General features: G+C 33.7%; 2 protein-coding genes across 6 annotated transcripts; one reads left to right on the plus strand and one right to left on the minus strand.

Moving 5' to 3' along the window:
- The first annotated feature begins 1,106 nt into the window (after positions 1-1,106).
- LOC123210826 (vesicle-associated protein 2-2-like) lies at positions 1,107-6,780 on the plus strand. The gene is made up of 9 exons (XM_044629314.1): positions 1,107-1,340; positions 1,489-1,545; positions 2,486-2,556; positions 3,581-3,662; positions 3,735-3,850; positions 3,924-4,115; positions 4,655-4,903; positions 5,791-5,868; positions 6,387-6,780. The coding sequence occupies exons 2-9, from the start codon at positions 1,497-1,499 to the stop codon at positions 6,501-6,503; spliced, it is 954 nt and encodes a 317-aa protein (XP_044485249.1). The 5' UTR covers positions 1,107-1,340; positions 1,489-1,496; the 3' UTR covers positions 6,504-6,780.
- A 494-nt stretch (positions 6,781-7,274) lies between these two features.
- Positions 7,275-14,998, minus strand: LOC123210502 (sodium/hydrogen exchanger 2-like). 5 transcript variants are annotated; one of them, XM_044628893.1, is made up of 15 exons: positions 14,877-14,998; positions 14,056-14,312; positions 13,851-13,969; positions 13,129-13,226; positions 12,489-12,548; positions 12,344-12,390; positions 12,070-12,264; positions 11,941-11,987; positions 11,055-11,121; positions 10,412-10,512; positions 10,211-10,312; positions 9,982-10,120; positions 9,842-9,904; positions 8,997-9,080; positions 7,275-8,094 (listed from the first exon to the last, which is right to left on the minus strand). In XM_044628893.1, exons 2-15 carry the CDS (start codon positions 14,227-14,229, stop codon positions 7,765-7,767), a joined length of 1,626 nt encoding a protein of 541 aa, XP_044484828.1. In that variant the 5' UTR covers positions 14,230-14,312; positions 14,877-14,998; the 3' UTR covers positions 7,275-7,764. The 5 variants fall into 5 exon arrangements, with proteins under 5 accessions (XP_044484828.1, XP_044484825.1, XP_044484826.1 ...); XM_044628890.1 differs by lacking the exon at positions 14,877-14,998 and adding an exon at positions 14,700-14,870; XM_044628891.1 differs by lacking the exon at positions 14,877-14,998 and adding an exon at positions 14,633-14,870.
- Between the last annotated feature and the right edge of the window lie 347 nt (positions 14,999-15,345).

Here is a 15,345-nt window from a genome sequence, read left to right on the forward strand (position 1 = left end):
GTGATCGGTATGAATCTAATAGCTCAATTAGAGATCAATTCAAAATTAATGAGGTAAAACTTAGAGTCAGTTTAAAAATAATCTAATTTTAGACTTAATCCAAATTAAGCTCAAAATGAGTTGTTCAAATAAACATGAACTCAATTTATTTATGAAAATAAATTAAATTTTGACTCGAACTCAATTTATTTAATATGGCTATTATTTCAGTTCGAATAACTCGAATTGAATCCAATCCTCACTACATCTTGACTAGCCCATAAATTAGCATATATAATATTAGTCCTCTTAGCATTTTATTGGTTATAATTTTCCACAACGTTAATATTAGGTAACCATTAGCTAATATTAAACTATCAATAAAATTATGTGTATTTAATTTTGATTATTATTAACTCATTTAATGAAATTTCTCTCTGTTTATAGGTAGAAGAGTAATATTATGTATACTTATTTTATATACACAATTGTATAAATATTTATATGTATTATTATATGATTGAATGTTTCTTTATTTTTAGTTTAAAATCACTCAATTACATGATGATACATATAAATATATATATATTTATATACTACCCTTTTGCCATTTAAAAAAATTATCGGGAAATTAATATTATTTAACTCAAAACTTTAGCTATAATTTCCTTATTAATGTCAAACACTTTTAGTTTGGTAGTAAATATTTGAAGATTTAAGTTATACTAGTCAGAATTTAATTCAGTTTTTAGTTTGAATGAGTCAAATTCAAACTAAAAAAGATTAGTTTATCAATTTTTTGTTTGAACAAGCCAAATTCATAGTGAAAAAAGGATTAATTTATCGAATTTGAGTTTAACTCAACTGTGGAGATTAACATTGGCGCCAAAACTTGGCTCGTTTGTGACTCATTTAATCTGATTCGACATGTCTTTCTTATCATATGATGATCATCCTCTTTTTCTATGACTGTTGTTCTTCTCAAGTGTTACCATTTACAAATTTGAACGAAGGAAACTCGAGTTCGAATTAACTATCATAGAGTTCTATTAAAAAACTACTTTAAATGGTGTCGACAAAGTGCATAATAAAGTTGCATGGCTTTTGGGTGCCATGGAGCCGAGCTTTACACCAAACCCAGACCCAAAATGTAGTGACAGCAGTGAAACAGATAGCAGAGTGGGTACAGAGAAAGAGACCCACATAGCCAACACCACCATTCACATTTTTTCCTCTCCTTTTTTAGCTTTTATATCACTTTTATTTCAATTTATGTTTCATATCTCCAAAACCGTCAAGTACGCTTCAGTACTCTGTTTCTTTCTTGCGAAGTCATTGACGGGTGTTTTCTGTTTTTAAGTGTAAGTTCGTTGTATCAGGTTTAGTCTCTTCATTCATGATTGATCTATGTAAATAATGTAATATTGTTGGTGAAGTTTGGTTGGATCTGTGGTTATAATTCAGTTGTTTATTTTTTTTCAAGTGTTGATTCTGTAGTTTCTTCTTCAGGTAGAGTCATGGCTCAAGAGCTATTGGAAATTCAACCATTCGAACTCAAGTTTACATGTAAGAATTTAAGAATGTTGACATCCCCATTTGTTTTTTTTTTTTTTAATTGAAAATTTTGTTGTTTTTTTGGTATATAAAGAGCTGGAAGTAAAGGGTTACTATGTTTTGATTCTTATTTTTCCAATTGTCATGGTTTTATATCTTAAATTTTCTGGTTTTCATGTTATGGCTTGTTGATGAAAATGGTATTGATTGTTCAGTTGGGAGTGTATGTGAACGAACTAGAGAGTGTGGAATCAGTAAACTAAACAACACACAAATAAAAAGATAAAGAGAAAGAATGTGTGAGATTTATTCTCATTATCAAACGTTTACAGAAATTAGTATTATTTTAATATTTTATCATCTCTCGTTATAAAAATGTATTTATTAATGAATTATTATATCTCTCGTATAAAGAAAACCTAAATAGGATTCTTGATCGGATGCGGTTTAAACTTAATACAAGAATAGTCACTTTAAGATTTTACTTTGAAATAAGAATCCAAATCGCAAATACATTCACATAACAAGAGAGGTGGGTAGATATTGATGATGTTGGATATAACCTTGTTTTGAGTGAACTAGAATAAATTTACTGTTTGTGTGTGTTTCACAAACCCTCTAGTTTATTCATTACGTTTAGGTACTGCTTGGTGAACAATTTTGAATTAAATACCCCTTTCATGCTCTGAATGATATCAACATCCGTTTGTTTTAATAGTCATACTCCTCTGAATAGGATCTATTAACTATTGGATTCTTCCAACATTGTTAGTATATAATTGTCTTGTGGATGCTATATACTTGTACTGGAAAGTCATGTCTTGAGGATTCTGTAAACTTTGTGCTGGATGCTTTGTAGTTTCTAATGTAAAGTTTGATCTTTTTTTCTTTATTAATTTTTTTTATGAATTGTAATAGTGGGTAGACTGAAATACTCTGCCTCTCTTTTTAGTTGAGGTGAATAAACAAAGTTCATGCTCAATTCAACTTGGCAACAGATCTGATCAGTACGTTGCTTTTAAGGTGAGGATATTTACTGTTTAAATCATTCAGCAGATTTTTTTTGCTTCAGTTTTAATCTAGTTTATTGTTGCTTTGATAATTTTTTTCTCGGAAAAACTTTCTTCACTTGTTCTATTGAAAATCTATACAAATGTACCATCATGAAGAGGATGTGCAAGCTTAGAATCTTAAGGTTTAAGGAAGGATATTGAAAGAATGGTTGTGTTAGCAACCAAGAAAATCTAAGGATTGCTTGAACACACAAATCCAAAAATGAGTTTGAGAATGGACTAAATATCTCAAAAGATACTTTTCATTGATTAATAAGGAGATCACAAGGCAGGTATTCCGGCCATTCGAGATGCCGATGCTCTCCACCCTTTTGGTTATCTGAGAGACCAAAACTCTCCTTAATTTGTCTAACTTTTGAGAGGTTAGACTCTCTTTCTCAATCAACCAAAGGCTATCAAACAAAACTCAATTTCCTCTCCTTACTCTCATTCCTCAATCTCCATTTATGCTTGTTCATTTCATAATTGCACAATCCCATTTTGTAACTTTCAACACATGCCATACATGTTTCATAACTGCCCATTCTCATTTCATAGTCGCCTATATAATTTTCACATAAATATTAGTCCTAACGATGGTAGTCGAATCGCGTATGAAAATTTAATTTTTCGTATCATATACTGTGTGGTAAGGTATGCCTTTTTAATTTAATAATAATAATAATATAATAATAAAAAAATTTAATTATCACATTATCATCTTAAAAAATATTACAAATATCTTCAAAATTCTAAATTTCTTAGATACACCCTTAATACATCATCACTTCCTCAAAAAGGTATATCGATTCGTATCGGTACTATATGTTATATTGTATAGTATGATTATTGTATTATACCAATTTTCAATACACCTAAAGATGCGTATTATTTTTAACTTATGTCATATCATATAATATGTGTCGTATATCGTACAATAATAATAACCATGGTCCTAACAAACTAACTTGATCATTTACGGCATGAATTGGCAGGTAAAGACTACCTCTCCAAAGAAATATTGTGTGAGACCTAATGTAGGCATCATCAAGCCAAGAGCAACGTACGATTTTGTAGGTATTTATGCCCACCATGCCCTTGTCCAGCTTAATTTTTACTTACATTGCTTAAAGTTAAATTTTGGTGCAGTTACTATGCAAGCTCAGCATGTAGCTCCACCAGATTTGCAGTGCAAAGACAAGTTCCTTATTCAAAGCACGGTGGTCACGTTTGGGACAACTGATGAGGACATTACATCTGATATGGTAAAATAATTGATAGCACTATCTGTTTTTTGTCTCTCATTATTTGTATTTATTCAGTTTTGTCATCTGGCAGTTTGCAAAAGATAGTGGCAAATACGTTGATGAGAAGAAGCTGAGGGTGGTTCTCATTGGCCCATCCCTATCCCCAATTTTGCTAGCAAGAAATGGAGAATTAAAGCAAGATCAATTACAGGAAACATCCACGCTGAAGGATATAGCACCAACTGGAGTCGAGAACATACCTCCAGGCAATAACATAAGTAAAGTATGTTGTTGTTTTTCATTTGTTTTTAGATAGACTGTCGATAGAGGGGCATTCCCCTTTTCTTGTTCCTGTTTCTACCCGCCATCTCTTTCTCTTTTACCAAGTATCTTCACTATCCTCCCTGCAGTGCATGCTTAGTTTTATTCAGTCTCAACTGTTGTATTGTTCATGGAGATGTGTGTCTAATTATGTGTTACTATGCTACATCTATCTACCATCGTGCTGGTGTTTTATGCCCACTGTTGTCATCCATATGTTTGCCTAAATATGGAGTTTCATTTTTTCAATACATTTTCATGTGTAAAAATGATACGAACTTTGGGAGAACCATACCCTAAAAATTAAGTATCAAGACTAGAAAGTATAAACTCATATAAACTCTACGTCAAAAGCTTATACCTTTTAATATAGAATCCAAGTCTCATACTTTGATTTTGGGATATTAACAAGGAATCACAACAGAATGTCTCTTTCAGTTAAACATATACTACTTACAGTAAGGTTCATCATGTCACCATTTTTCTTTTGTTTCTTGACAGGTAGCTGTTGATGTAGAGGGCCCTGAAACTGCTAAGGTCACAGATGAGTTAAAACCAACCAAGGATGTGCAGGAATCAGAAATGGGAAAGGATACTGATGCATTGGGAGCAGCTAAGGATGTGCCCTCAAGGCCTGCAGAGGATGTAGAGGAATTGAAACCAGAAAAAGACATATTGGAACTGAAGTTGGTCAAGGATTTTGAGGAGTTGAAGTCAAAGCTAAATCTAGCAGATTTACGGTTAAGAGAGGTTTGTTTCTTCCATCTTAGGTTTAACATTGCCAATAAAACTATGTGCATTAATTATAAGTACTAATTTGTATATTAATACTAACATAATATTATGTGATTGGATAATTTTAAATTAGAGATAGAGTAATTTTCAATTACATAGTAATACATCATTGTTAGTACATAAATAAGAGTGTACATCGTCTTACTCTATAACTCTTTAGTACTTGTTGGGAAATAATAACATTTTCCTCAAATCACTTAGCATTTAGCAATAGTGAAAAAGTTACCACAAATATCAAATTTTTATGGTGAACATCTGTATTGTTTGAGTGAGTTCTTGGATTCTGACACAAGTGTTTTTCCTTCATTTTGTTGACCAATATAGTTTCATCAGGAAAATTTTCTATTTTCTGTTATCTGATCCATGGCTAGGATGGCAACACTATGTTTCATGCCCTGATTTGAAGATTGAACTCCTCTAATTATGTGTCAGGAAGTTGCCTGCATCTTCTTTATCAGTGGAAGTGCAATGGTTGTCAGACCAGTGTTTAACTATTGGTTTGGTTGATGGCATACAGTTTCACGGTTTTGTCAATCAATCCAATGGTTGGCATTTGGCTCAGAAAAGTTCCGAGATAAAAAAGTTGGTAAACAATAAAATTATATGCACTAAAAAAGTGGTATAATTTATATACTAATGATGACATGTCATCATATGATTGGATGATTTTAAATTAGAGATAAAATAACATTAATTAAGTGACGACGTCTAATCATTAATATACAAATTAATACTCATTGTTAGTATACATAATTTTACTCATTGGTACATGCCACACTATTGGCATCTTGTTTTTACATTTTCAAATAAGGTTGTAACAAAGAGTGTGGAATTAACTGCAGGCCGAACATGCCATTAAAAAGCTGACAGAAGCGAAAAGCGGTGCTGAGCGAGAGAAGGATATACTTAAGCATGAGTTAGTGAGTGTTTCTTCTGCTGCTGCCTCCATTTTTGTCATTATTATCGTTGTTTTGGAAGGGCTTTTAAAGGTTAAAAAATTTGAAAGCTCTCTGCAACCAACATGCCTGGGCTGCCATAGAAATTTTTAAAGACAGTTTGTTGAGCTAACAAGCAGAGTTGACAGAAATAAATTTATAGTATTAGTTTCTTCCATGTTTTACCTCTTACTTAGGCTAAACTTGGGGTAAATTTAATCCAAGCTTGAGTTTATCTCAGCTTGAACCCTCTTGTTGCACCAGCATTGTTTCATCAGGAAACTAGTTTGCTTGTGATTCTTCTTGTTCTTTTCAGACGATTCGAATGAGTTAAATTCTATCTCAAGCTCGTCATTCTAAAGTTAAGTCAAGCTCAAACTAGCTCTTATTCAGTTTCAACTTGGCTCAAATCCACCCTTAGTTTGAAGACTCATTAAATCTTACACTTATTTCATTTGTTTGTCAAACAAAGACCCTCTGATATTTGCCTTTCCAATTTGCAGGAGGTGTTTCAGGGAAGGAAAGATACAGTGAGAACGGTTCAAGTCGGTTTCCCCTCGCTCTATGTTTGCATGGTTGCTCTTATCAGTTTGGTTGTGGGATATCTTAGCCATCCATAGATCAGAACTCTTTCTAGAACGAGCCATTTTGCCGATCTTTGTATCAGTCAGGAGAGGATCTCTTTGTTTTGTTCTAACCCCAGAAATGTGGCTTCATTGTATGTGATATGTGATGTATAAATTTGCTGAAGTTTGCATGTAAAAAGAATCGATCTCTCAATTGAAAAAACAAAAAATAAAGAAACTAGTAAGTTGTGGCTTCCGATGGAACTCTATTACTATCCCGAGTATAAGTTATATGATTTAAATCTCACATCGAAAAGTAAGGGTTCTTGAAGTATGGTTTATATGACTTTATATTATTTAATATGAATTAGTTTTTATATCCATGGGTTTCTCAAAGTTCGTTTGTCCTCCTATCAATCCGTGTGAACATCGAAGTTGCAGAACGTGATAAATATAAGATTTAAATCCTATGTTCAATGCCAAAGTCGTAGAATGTGGCAAATATAAGATTAAAATTCTACATTCAAAAGTATAAATTTCTAGTGGAGAAACTTTGGGTTTTCAAATCTCAACTAGAGATTAAATTAGATCCAAAATGTCTCAACTTAGCTTAACTTAATGTTTGACTCAATTTCAACCAAATTTGAGATAAAATTGAGTCTCAAATCCCACTAAAATGACATTATTCATCTCATTAGTTGACCTCTGACATCTTCTACTTATTTAAACTTAAATTAGTCATTATTAATTTAAATCAAATTCAAATTAGTTATTATAGATTCTAATCAAGCTCCTCAGTATTCTTATCACACTCTAAGAAACGACTATCATAATCAAAATTCATATAATATTGGATTACAATCAATACAGAACTCAGGTAGAAATCTTACTAGTGACAATGCTCAGCGTTGCCATGAAGAGCAATGTTATGTACAATTATAATGAATATTAATTTTAATATAAATAATAATGTATCATCATGAGACTAAATATTATTTTATTTTTAATTCAAAATTACATAATCACGTGATAACACATCATCATTGATACTCAAATTAATACTCATTGTACATAGTTTTATTGCTAATGTGAACACAATCTTGAGGCAACTAATATAGACAACAAAATTTGAGAATCACCCCCACAATCAAAATCAAAGGCAGACTGCCGCTAGTCCCAGTCGAAATTGTCAAAACCCCCAATTCCAAAAATCCTTTTGCCATCTACAAAATGGCACACTCGAAGCCACTCTTAAGCCCAGGCAGACGCTAAAAGTTACCATAAATTAGTACCTTTGTCGCTTTGAATTCCCTTCTCACTGCCATTGGCCAACACTTTGTTCAAGTGGTTCGCCAGGAACTACAGGTACAAATCCTCGGCCACCAAACACAGGTCGCATGAAAGTGTCATCGAATTTTCGCCAACAGTCATGAACAGTGTAAGATGGGGCGGTCAACAGCATTCTTAGGCTGTTTGGACGTGACACATTTTCATTTCTGTGATTAGCTTCTGAGTCGTGTCCGTTCCCAAGAAGTGGCACAGTGAAGGATTTGGGAGTACACGGCTCAGAAGACACCATTCTGGATAGTCTTTCTGAGGGAGGAAGCAAAATCCTCACTAGTGGTTTAGTCAACAACCCAAACACCTGCAAGAATCCAACAATGTAAGTCCACTCGATAATATGCTAGTTTGAGTTTGATTCAAATAGATAATAAGAAGATTTACACTTGATTCGAGTTTATTGAGCTGTATTAAAGAGAAGCTCGAGTTTAGCTCAGTGGAGAAGCTTGAAGCTCGAAACTCAATTTGTGATTTCCGTGTGTGGCTTGGGTAGAGGTGTTAGTGGGTTGGGTCGACTTTGATGCAACCCACCGAGCCTCGGGGTTGAGCTAACCCCAAAAATACATAAAGTTTGTGGCTTGACCTTATGTGATAGGGTCGGGTGAAGCCGCATCATGTCGAGCCGACTATTAATTTCAATAAAAATGCATTATTATTATTTAATTATTTTAATAATTATGTGAACAGTAATGGTCGGACCGGCACCCTGTACAGTATCGGATTCGGCCATTTTTTCGTGCGTTCACCAAGCTAGCATGTCTAGGCTCGAGTTTCAAACTAACTTATTGTCAAAACAACATCATTTTTATAAAAGCAATCTCATGTACACTCGGTTTTGAGTATCAAATTGGATATCCAAATATTGTGTTATCATGTGATTAGATATTTCTTACTTCAAAATTATCTAATCAAATGATAACACATTATTTGGATACTCGATTAAATACTCAAAAGTGAGTATACATAATTTTATTGTTTTTATAATAATCAAAACAACACTATTTTGACAATCATTCAACTCAATTCTAGTTCAATTCAATTACCAACCGAGGCTAAAACTTTGGCTCAAACTTAATCTATACAAACTTGAGCTAAGCTCAACTGAGCCGAGCCAGAGTTAAAACCCAAGACCAGCCCTACTTAACAAATGAAATGAACTGTAGGTTTCCTTTCCAGATGCTGTTTTAAGATGAGGGAACGACTTACAATTGTGCTGAAAAGAACAACGGTGATTGTACTGGTGATCATGATCGCATTCCCGTGCAGCTTAGTATGACCAAAACTAGTAAACTGCAAGAATAACAAAGTTAATCAAGTAATTCCACTGCCGCTTTTGTCTACAAATGTATATCTGCTAGAGAGTAATAAGACATAAACAAATTGTAACACAGGTTAATTAGATCAAGGCAAATCCATAATTGCAAAGTCTATTAATTTTACCATGCAGTTTATTCAAACATTTGGTAATTTAAGCCAGAGTAGTATTGTTCATCCCAATTATTGCATCTAAAGCACAGGCCATAAAATGAAACTAGTTAGGTGGATTCTAAATGAGCTAGCTCAAGCCTGGTTGTCAATTCGGCTCCCCCAAGCTTAAGATGAGTGGTCATAAGTTGAGTTTGAGCTCGAGTTATAGGTATATGGCACCATTGAGCTCAAGTCAAGCTCGACTCATGGTAGTGCTCCACGCAATAGGCTTGAGAGTGGCTCATGTATGTAGGTAAAATGATGTTATTTTGCTCAAGTATTACATTATGTAAACAATACAAAATGATGATAAATTCAAAATGATGTCGTTTTTTTTAAATTTATTGAACTTCAGCTTAAACTCGTATTTACAATACTGAACCCATGTGAGTTGAGCTCAAGCTCATATCTTTCAAAACTCATTGAGTTTGATCTTCGGCTCGAACTCAACTTCCCTTATATTGAACTAAACTCATGTTTAACTCAATTCAAATCCATCCTTAATTCTTGAAGCATAAATTAGAAGCAACAAACCTATTTTTAGCTTTTGGTTAACGGAGAAGGACACTATTCAGTTGTCATACCTGATTATAAGCTAGTGCCATAGAAACAGCACCACGCATCAGACCAGCCCACCAAATGGTAACCTGAAAAACCGAAATTTAAACATTATTTTGTTAAGTGGTAGTGGAAAAATGAAGTTATAGTGGATCAAAACTCTTACTTGTTGCCTTAAGTCAAGTTTTTCATATGGAGATTTCTTTGTCAGGTTGGATAAGAAGGACAAGGGGAAAACAAAGGCTGCTCTTCCAACAATAACCAGTCCCAACAGTATTGCACTTACCCCAACTGATTTTCCAGGGCTGCCATGGAAAATAAAGAAGGAAAAAACATCATCCCATGTTCAATTAAAGATAAAAACTGGCGACTAAGTTTCTTCTAATAATACTCACCTATCACTTACAACGCTCCACTTCTCAATGTCCAAGGCATCCATGCCAACGTAAAGGAAGATAAAGGTCTCAGCAACAAATGACAAAGTGGCAAAAGCATGCCTACAATAATGGTGAGGAGCAACAAAAAATTAATAAAATGGCAGTTTCGATTAACCTATACATTCTGATTGATAATTGTAAGAGATGAGATATGCATACTTGGTTGTCACTCTTGAACGTTCAGTGACATTATGCCATGTGTAGTGTGACATAACAATCCCACAGAAAAATACAGTGAGAATGCCACTTAAGTAGAGTAGCTGCAAGTAGAAAATAATAACTATCACTTTTATATCATCGAACTACAAATTAAGAAATAAAACCATAAAGGTGCTAGGATTAATATTTAGGTGAAATATGCATAGACAGTTATGAAACGAGATTGGATTATGAAACATGTATAGGCAATTATAAAATGAGATTGAGCAATTATGAAACATGTATAGGCAATTATGAAATGAGAAAGCATAAAAGAGATAACAAGGAAGGAGAGAAGGGAGAAGATTTGGGTTTTATTTGGGCATCCTTTGGCAGATAGATGGTAAGAGTAACCTCTCAAAAGCTAGACAATATAGGGAGAGTTCCAGTCTATCAAATAGCCAAAAGTAGAGAGCACCAGCTTCTTAAATAACCGGAATTGTCCAGTTGAGAATATATAAAATTTAGTGGAGGGTTCTTTTTGGGTGTTGTTTTGTGTGTGCTGGCTATGTGAGGTGCTTGGGAGTGATTTGAGGTAATTTGAGCAAGTTCCTCATAGAATGCATCAAAAGAGAAGTGTCCAACAAGTAGTTAGAAGTCTTACTTCTGCCAGCATATATGAAAGGTAAGCCATGAGTATCATCAGAGCAACTTCACGATCAGTAGAGTTCCTGGTGTTATTGGAAAATAAAAGGCATTAAAACACTACCTAGAAATAACAACAATATGTTTAATGTCTAAACTTGACATTTCGAAAACTTGCACATGCAATATCAACATGGTGAACAGAGAGTAAAACAATGGATGTGGACAGAGATAGAGGAAAATATATCCTATTCAGTTATATTTTTCTTTTAATTAATTGCCAGAGAAATAAAGCTCAAGACACTCAAGTGGGAAAGAACCTAGGACCTGAAGAAGTCAAGATGACCGATGGCAAGGAGAAATATGGGACCGCTTGCAGCATTACTGGGGGTGTAACTCTTGGGGATCAGCTCAATTGATTAATCGAACTAAACTCAAGCTTGAGGATGGTCAACTCGTTGAGTTCGCAAGCTTACAATTTGGTTTGAATAAATGTTAGTAAGATCCTAAAAGTTTAAATTACATTCTCAAAATCTTATTTTTTGACTTAAGTATAAGAAGGTAATTAGAAATATGTAAGCTATCGTGATTAAATGTAATAATTTAAAAATTAAAGGGGATAATTATAATTTTTAGGTGAGCTCAAGTTGATCAATCTTGTCCCAAATTCAAGCCAAGATCTCATCAACTTGATAAGCTCAAGCTTAAACTTTGTCTTAAGGTAATTGAGTGGAGCTCAAGCCAAGCATTATTTGGCTCAACTCAATTGCACCTCTTAACATGACTAATATGATTGGCAAGAACTCTGTTCCACGTTTTTGGATCCACTGAACAGTGATTAGGAACCTCAATGTTCCCCAAACAAAGAAATTGCAAACTGACCATTATGACGCTTCTTTACAAACCTGCCAATATACAGTTTTTTGATAATGTATGCACTAAGCAATCCAACCTGCATGACACAAAGAAAAAGGCCATGAATAAAAATAGAAAATCCCAAGCAAGCACAAACAAAGGGAAGTGCAGAGACTTACCAAAACCCCTAGCATTGTACTTGCAATAAATAAATACATAAAATTTCCAAGAAATTGCAAAGCTATGCTTGAGTTGTTGTGAGAGAGGTCAAAACTCTGGATTGCTTTGAAAAGAACTACAGATGTGGCATCATTTACCACTCCTTCCCCGAACACCAGACTGTACAATAAAGGCGTCTCATCCTGATTAAGAACCTGCACAATACAGATAATTGAACTTAGCAGCGTTGTTCAGCTTAAGTTGCAACTTGACAGCACTTTGCCTGCACTTTACCTGCAAGGTGCAAACTGAATCTGTAGCAGCAAATATTGCTCCAATTGCTGCAATTAAGGGAGAAGAAGAGTAAACAAGAAGGAATTTATCCAACTTTTGTGAGACAAAATAAATGTTTATATAGATAGATTGGAATTGACTATACCAAGATAATCTCCAATTTCAAGGGTCCCAATATTCATTTTCTTGAAAAAGTGTATAGCACCTGAGTCAAAATATGGAAAAATTGATTAACAGATAGCATGACCAAATTACGCTATAGTGAATCAAAACTCAAAAAATTATGTGTTGTGATATATGGCATGCATTCATATGTATAAGATCTTGATGCAATAGTTTCCTTCTTCATTTATACACATCAAGAAAGAATTGAGAATAAATGAGATCATTGAATTCATTCATCCATGAATAGCTCTTAGGAGTGATATACATTTCCGCTCTCTGCATTTTGAAGTTGGAACTTGAGAAAAAACATGACAAAACTCCCTTAGTTGTCAACAAACCTTTGGGGCAATTTTACATAGTTCTGTAGTTTGATAAAGGAAAAAAAGAAAAGATGTATTAAGCACTACTGAATACCACTTATTTTATCAAAATGCACAGGCTGCAGTGAGGAATTCGCCACTAATCACATGGATGAGATTTCCTGCTTGGTCAATCCAATATAAATACAGCTACAAATATAGTTTTGATAAACCATATGACTGGTAAGAAAGACTTCTTTTAATTTCTGCACACAAGCACAAGAAACTCAACAGATGGATACATGAAGTTTTTTAGCATACCTAATGATATGATTGTAAAAGATATAAGAGTGCCAACTGCCCCAAACAACATAATGGTCATAAAGTTGCGAAAAAATTGCTTCTTCTTCACCTGGAACCTGGTAGGCAGAAAAGGATCAACCATCACCAACTATTGTATCTGACATACTAACAAATTTTGGTTGTTTCCACTGATATAGTCTCACAACATCATCAACCGAAAATATAATCAGTCAGTAGCAGCATCAAAATGGATATGAAAAGTGAATTACCCTAGGGCTCCTATTTTCAATGGAAAATGGCACACACTAATTTATGGTTTAATGATTCAAGCAGCTTCCGTGACATTGAAACTCAGTTACATTGTTCTGTGGCAGATAAACCAAATGTTTAGATTTTTTTTTCTTCTTTACTAGTTCAAACCAGATAGTTTCTTCTATTGCAACTTTGTTTCTGAGCTTTCATGCTCTAATAAAATGGAAGTATCGTATGGACCTCCTTTGTTTGATTAAGAAAACTTCAAAGATAATAATCTAGCAGCACCTTGATTTCTGTTCAGTCAACAGCTATAATGTGACAACCAGTTTCAATAGAAATCATGTCAAACTGAAAAATCATAAGTAAAATCCAGATTAAATTGAATACATTAAACTAGATATGGTTAATTAAGATGTTATAACCAAATTAAAAAAGAGGGAAATGAAAAAGAGAAATGAAGTGAAATTATGGATAACCCAACTCACCCTGCATTAAATATAATAGGTGGAAGAAGATAAATGAAGAACAAATCTTCACTAAACACCAAGATATGTGAACTCCTTCGTGCAGTTGCCAGCAAAATAACAGCACCGGTACCCAAACCCTGACATAAGCTCACACAAAGTCAAGTTTAATTCCACCAATTGAATCTCTTTAGCAATAATCTACTGTCAAAATATAGAAACTCACAATAACTAGAGCCGTGATTGACTCGTTCATCCAGCGAGTTTTCTCCAGTAAATGACCGATAATAATACATGCGCAAAGAAGTGCAACGAACAAGTTCATTGACATCACTGATTTATGATCGGACGTGTAGATTGCTAAAGATCTATCCATCAGAGAACCTAAGTCTATCGCCATCTAGAAGTAACAAAATTCAATAGCGAACATCAAACTCTCTTGAAGCCTTTAGAAAATTCTGTCATTCACATACAAAGCAGCCCCTGCAAAACATATATATACAAAGTGAGTTTCATATCATTTCAATGATGAACTAAAGAAATGTTTATTGTTCTGTTTGGTTGCCGAGAAAATTCTAGTTGAGCGAAAGAAAATAGAAATGAAAATTTCAAAGGTTCATTGCCTGCTTAGTAAAATACAAAAGAAAGAAAAAAAATTGAAATACAAGTATACACAAAATTTTTTATTTTTTTAAAAAAGAACCTCCATATAGACAAATACAACAATAAAAAATAAAAGATACTACGCTGCTTTTCACCTACATTTATTTAATTTTTTTAACCACTATATATATATATCTCACCACCAAACAGGAGTAAACAATTCAAGCATAGAGTTTCACCGAGCTGCAGAGAACCAGCTTAACTCACCGATCAAACAAAAGAGAAAGAACAGTGAAACAACACGAGATGATCTGAATTAGATCCAAAAATAAAGTTCAAATTGAAGCTGGAGTTATCAGTTTGAATAAGTACACGTTGATTTTGACGGAATACTGCTTTTTTAGAAAAGCATGGACTGAAAATACCTCCATGGACTGAAAATACCTCCTACTGTGGAGACTCCGTGCAATTAAGAAAGAAAGAAAGAAAGAAGATGACTCTGAAAATTTCAGCTAAGACAAGAGAATGACGAGAGGGCAGAGAGGAGACAGGAGACATACCAACCGGCAAGTGGCGCGTACTGGAAGGCCTCCAAGGGAACGTTTATATACAACTATAAAATCTTGACCGTTCAATTATTATTCAAATTTAATGTATTATACTATTGGTTCATTCGAGTTCGGCTTAATTAGCTTAAAAGAGAATTCCGGCTTAAACTTGAGGTTATCAAATTGATAAAATTTTAGTCTTTCCTTGAATCTGAGTTTATCGGATTGATAAAATTTTAACTGATATGATTGGTTTAATTGACGGTAAAGTTAATAAATTGTAGCCGGCCATTTATATATATATATATATATATCTGATTTATAATTTAGTTGATTAAATAATTTATTATTATTAAATTAAATAT

This window comes from Mangifera indica, chromosome 3 (assembly GCF_011075055.1).
Source record: "Mangifera indica cultivar Alphonso chromosome 3, CATAS_Mindica_2.1, whole genome shotgun sequence".
In the NCBI taxonomy this organism is placed as follows: domain Eukaryota; kingdom Viridiplantae; phylum Streptophyta; class Magnoliopsida; order Sapindales; family Anacardiaceae; genus Mangifera; species Mangifera indica.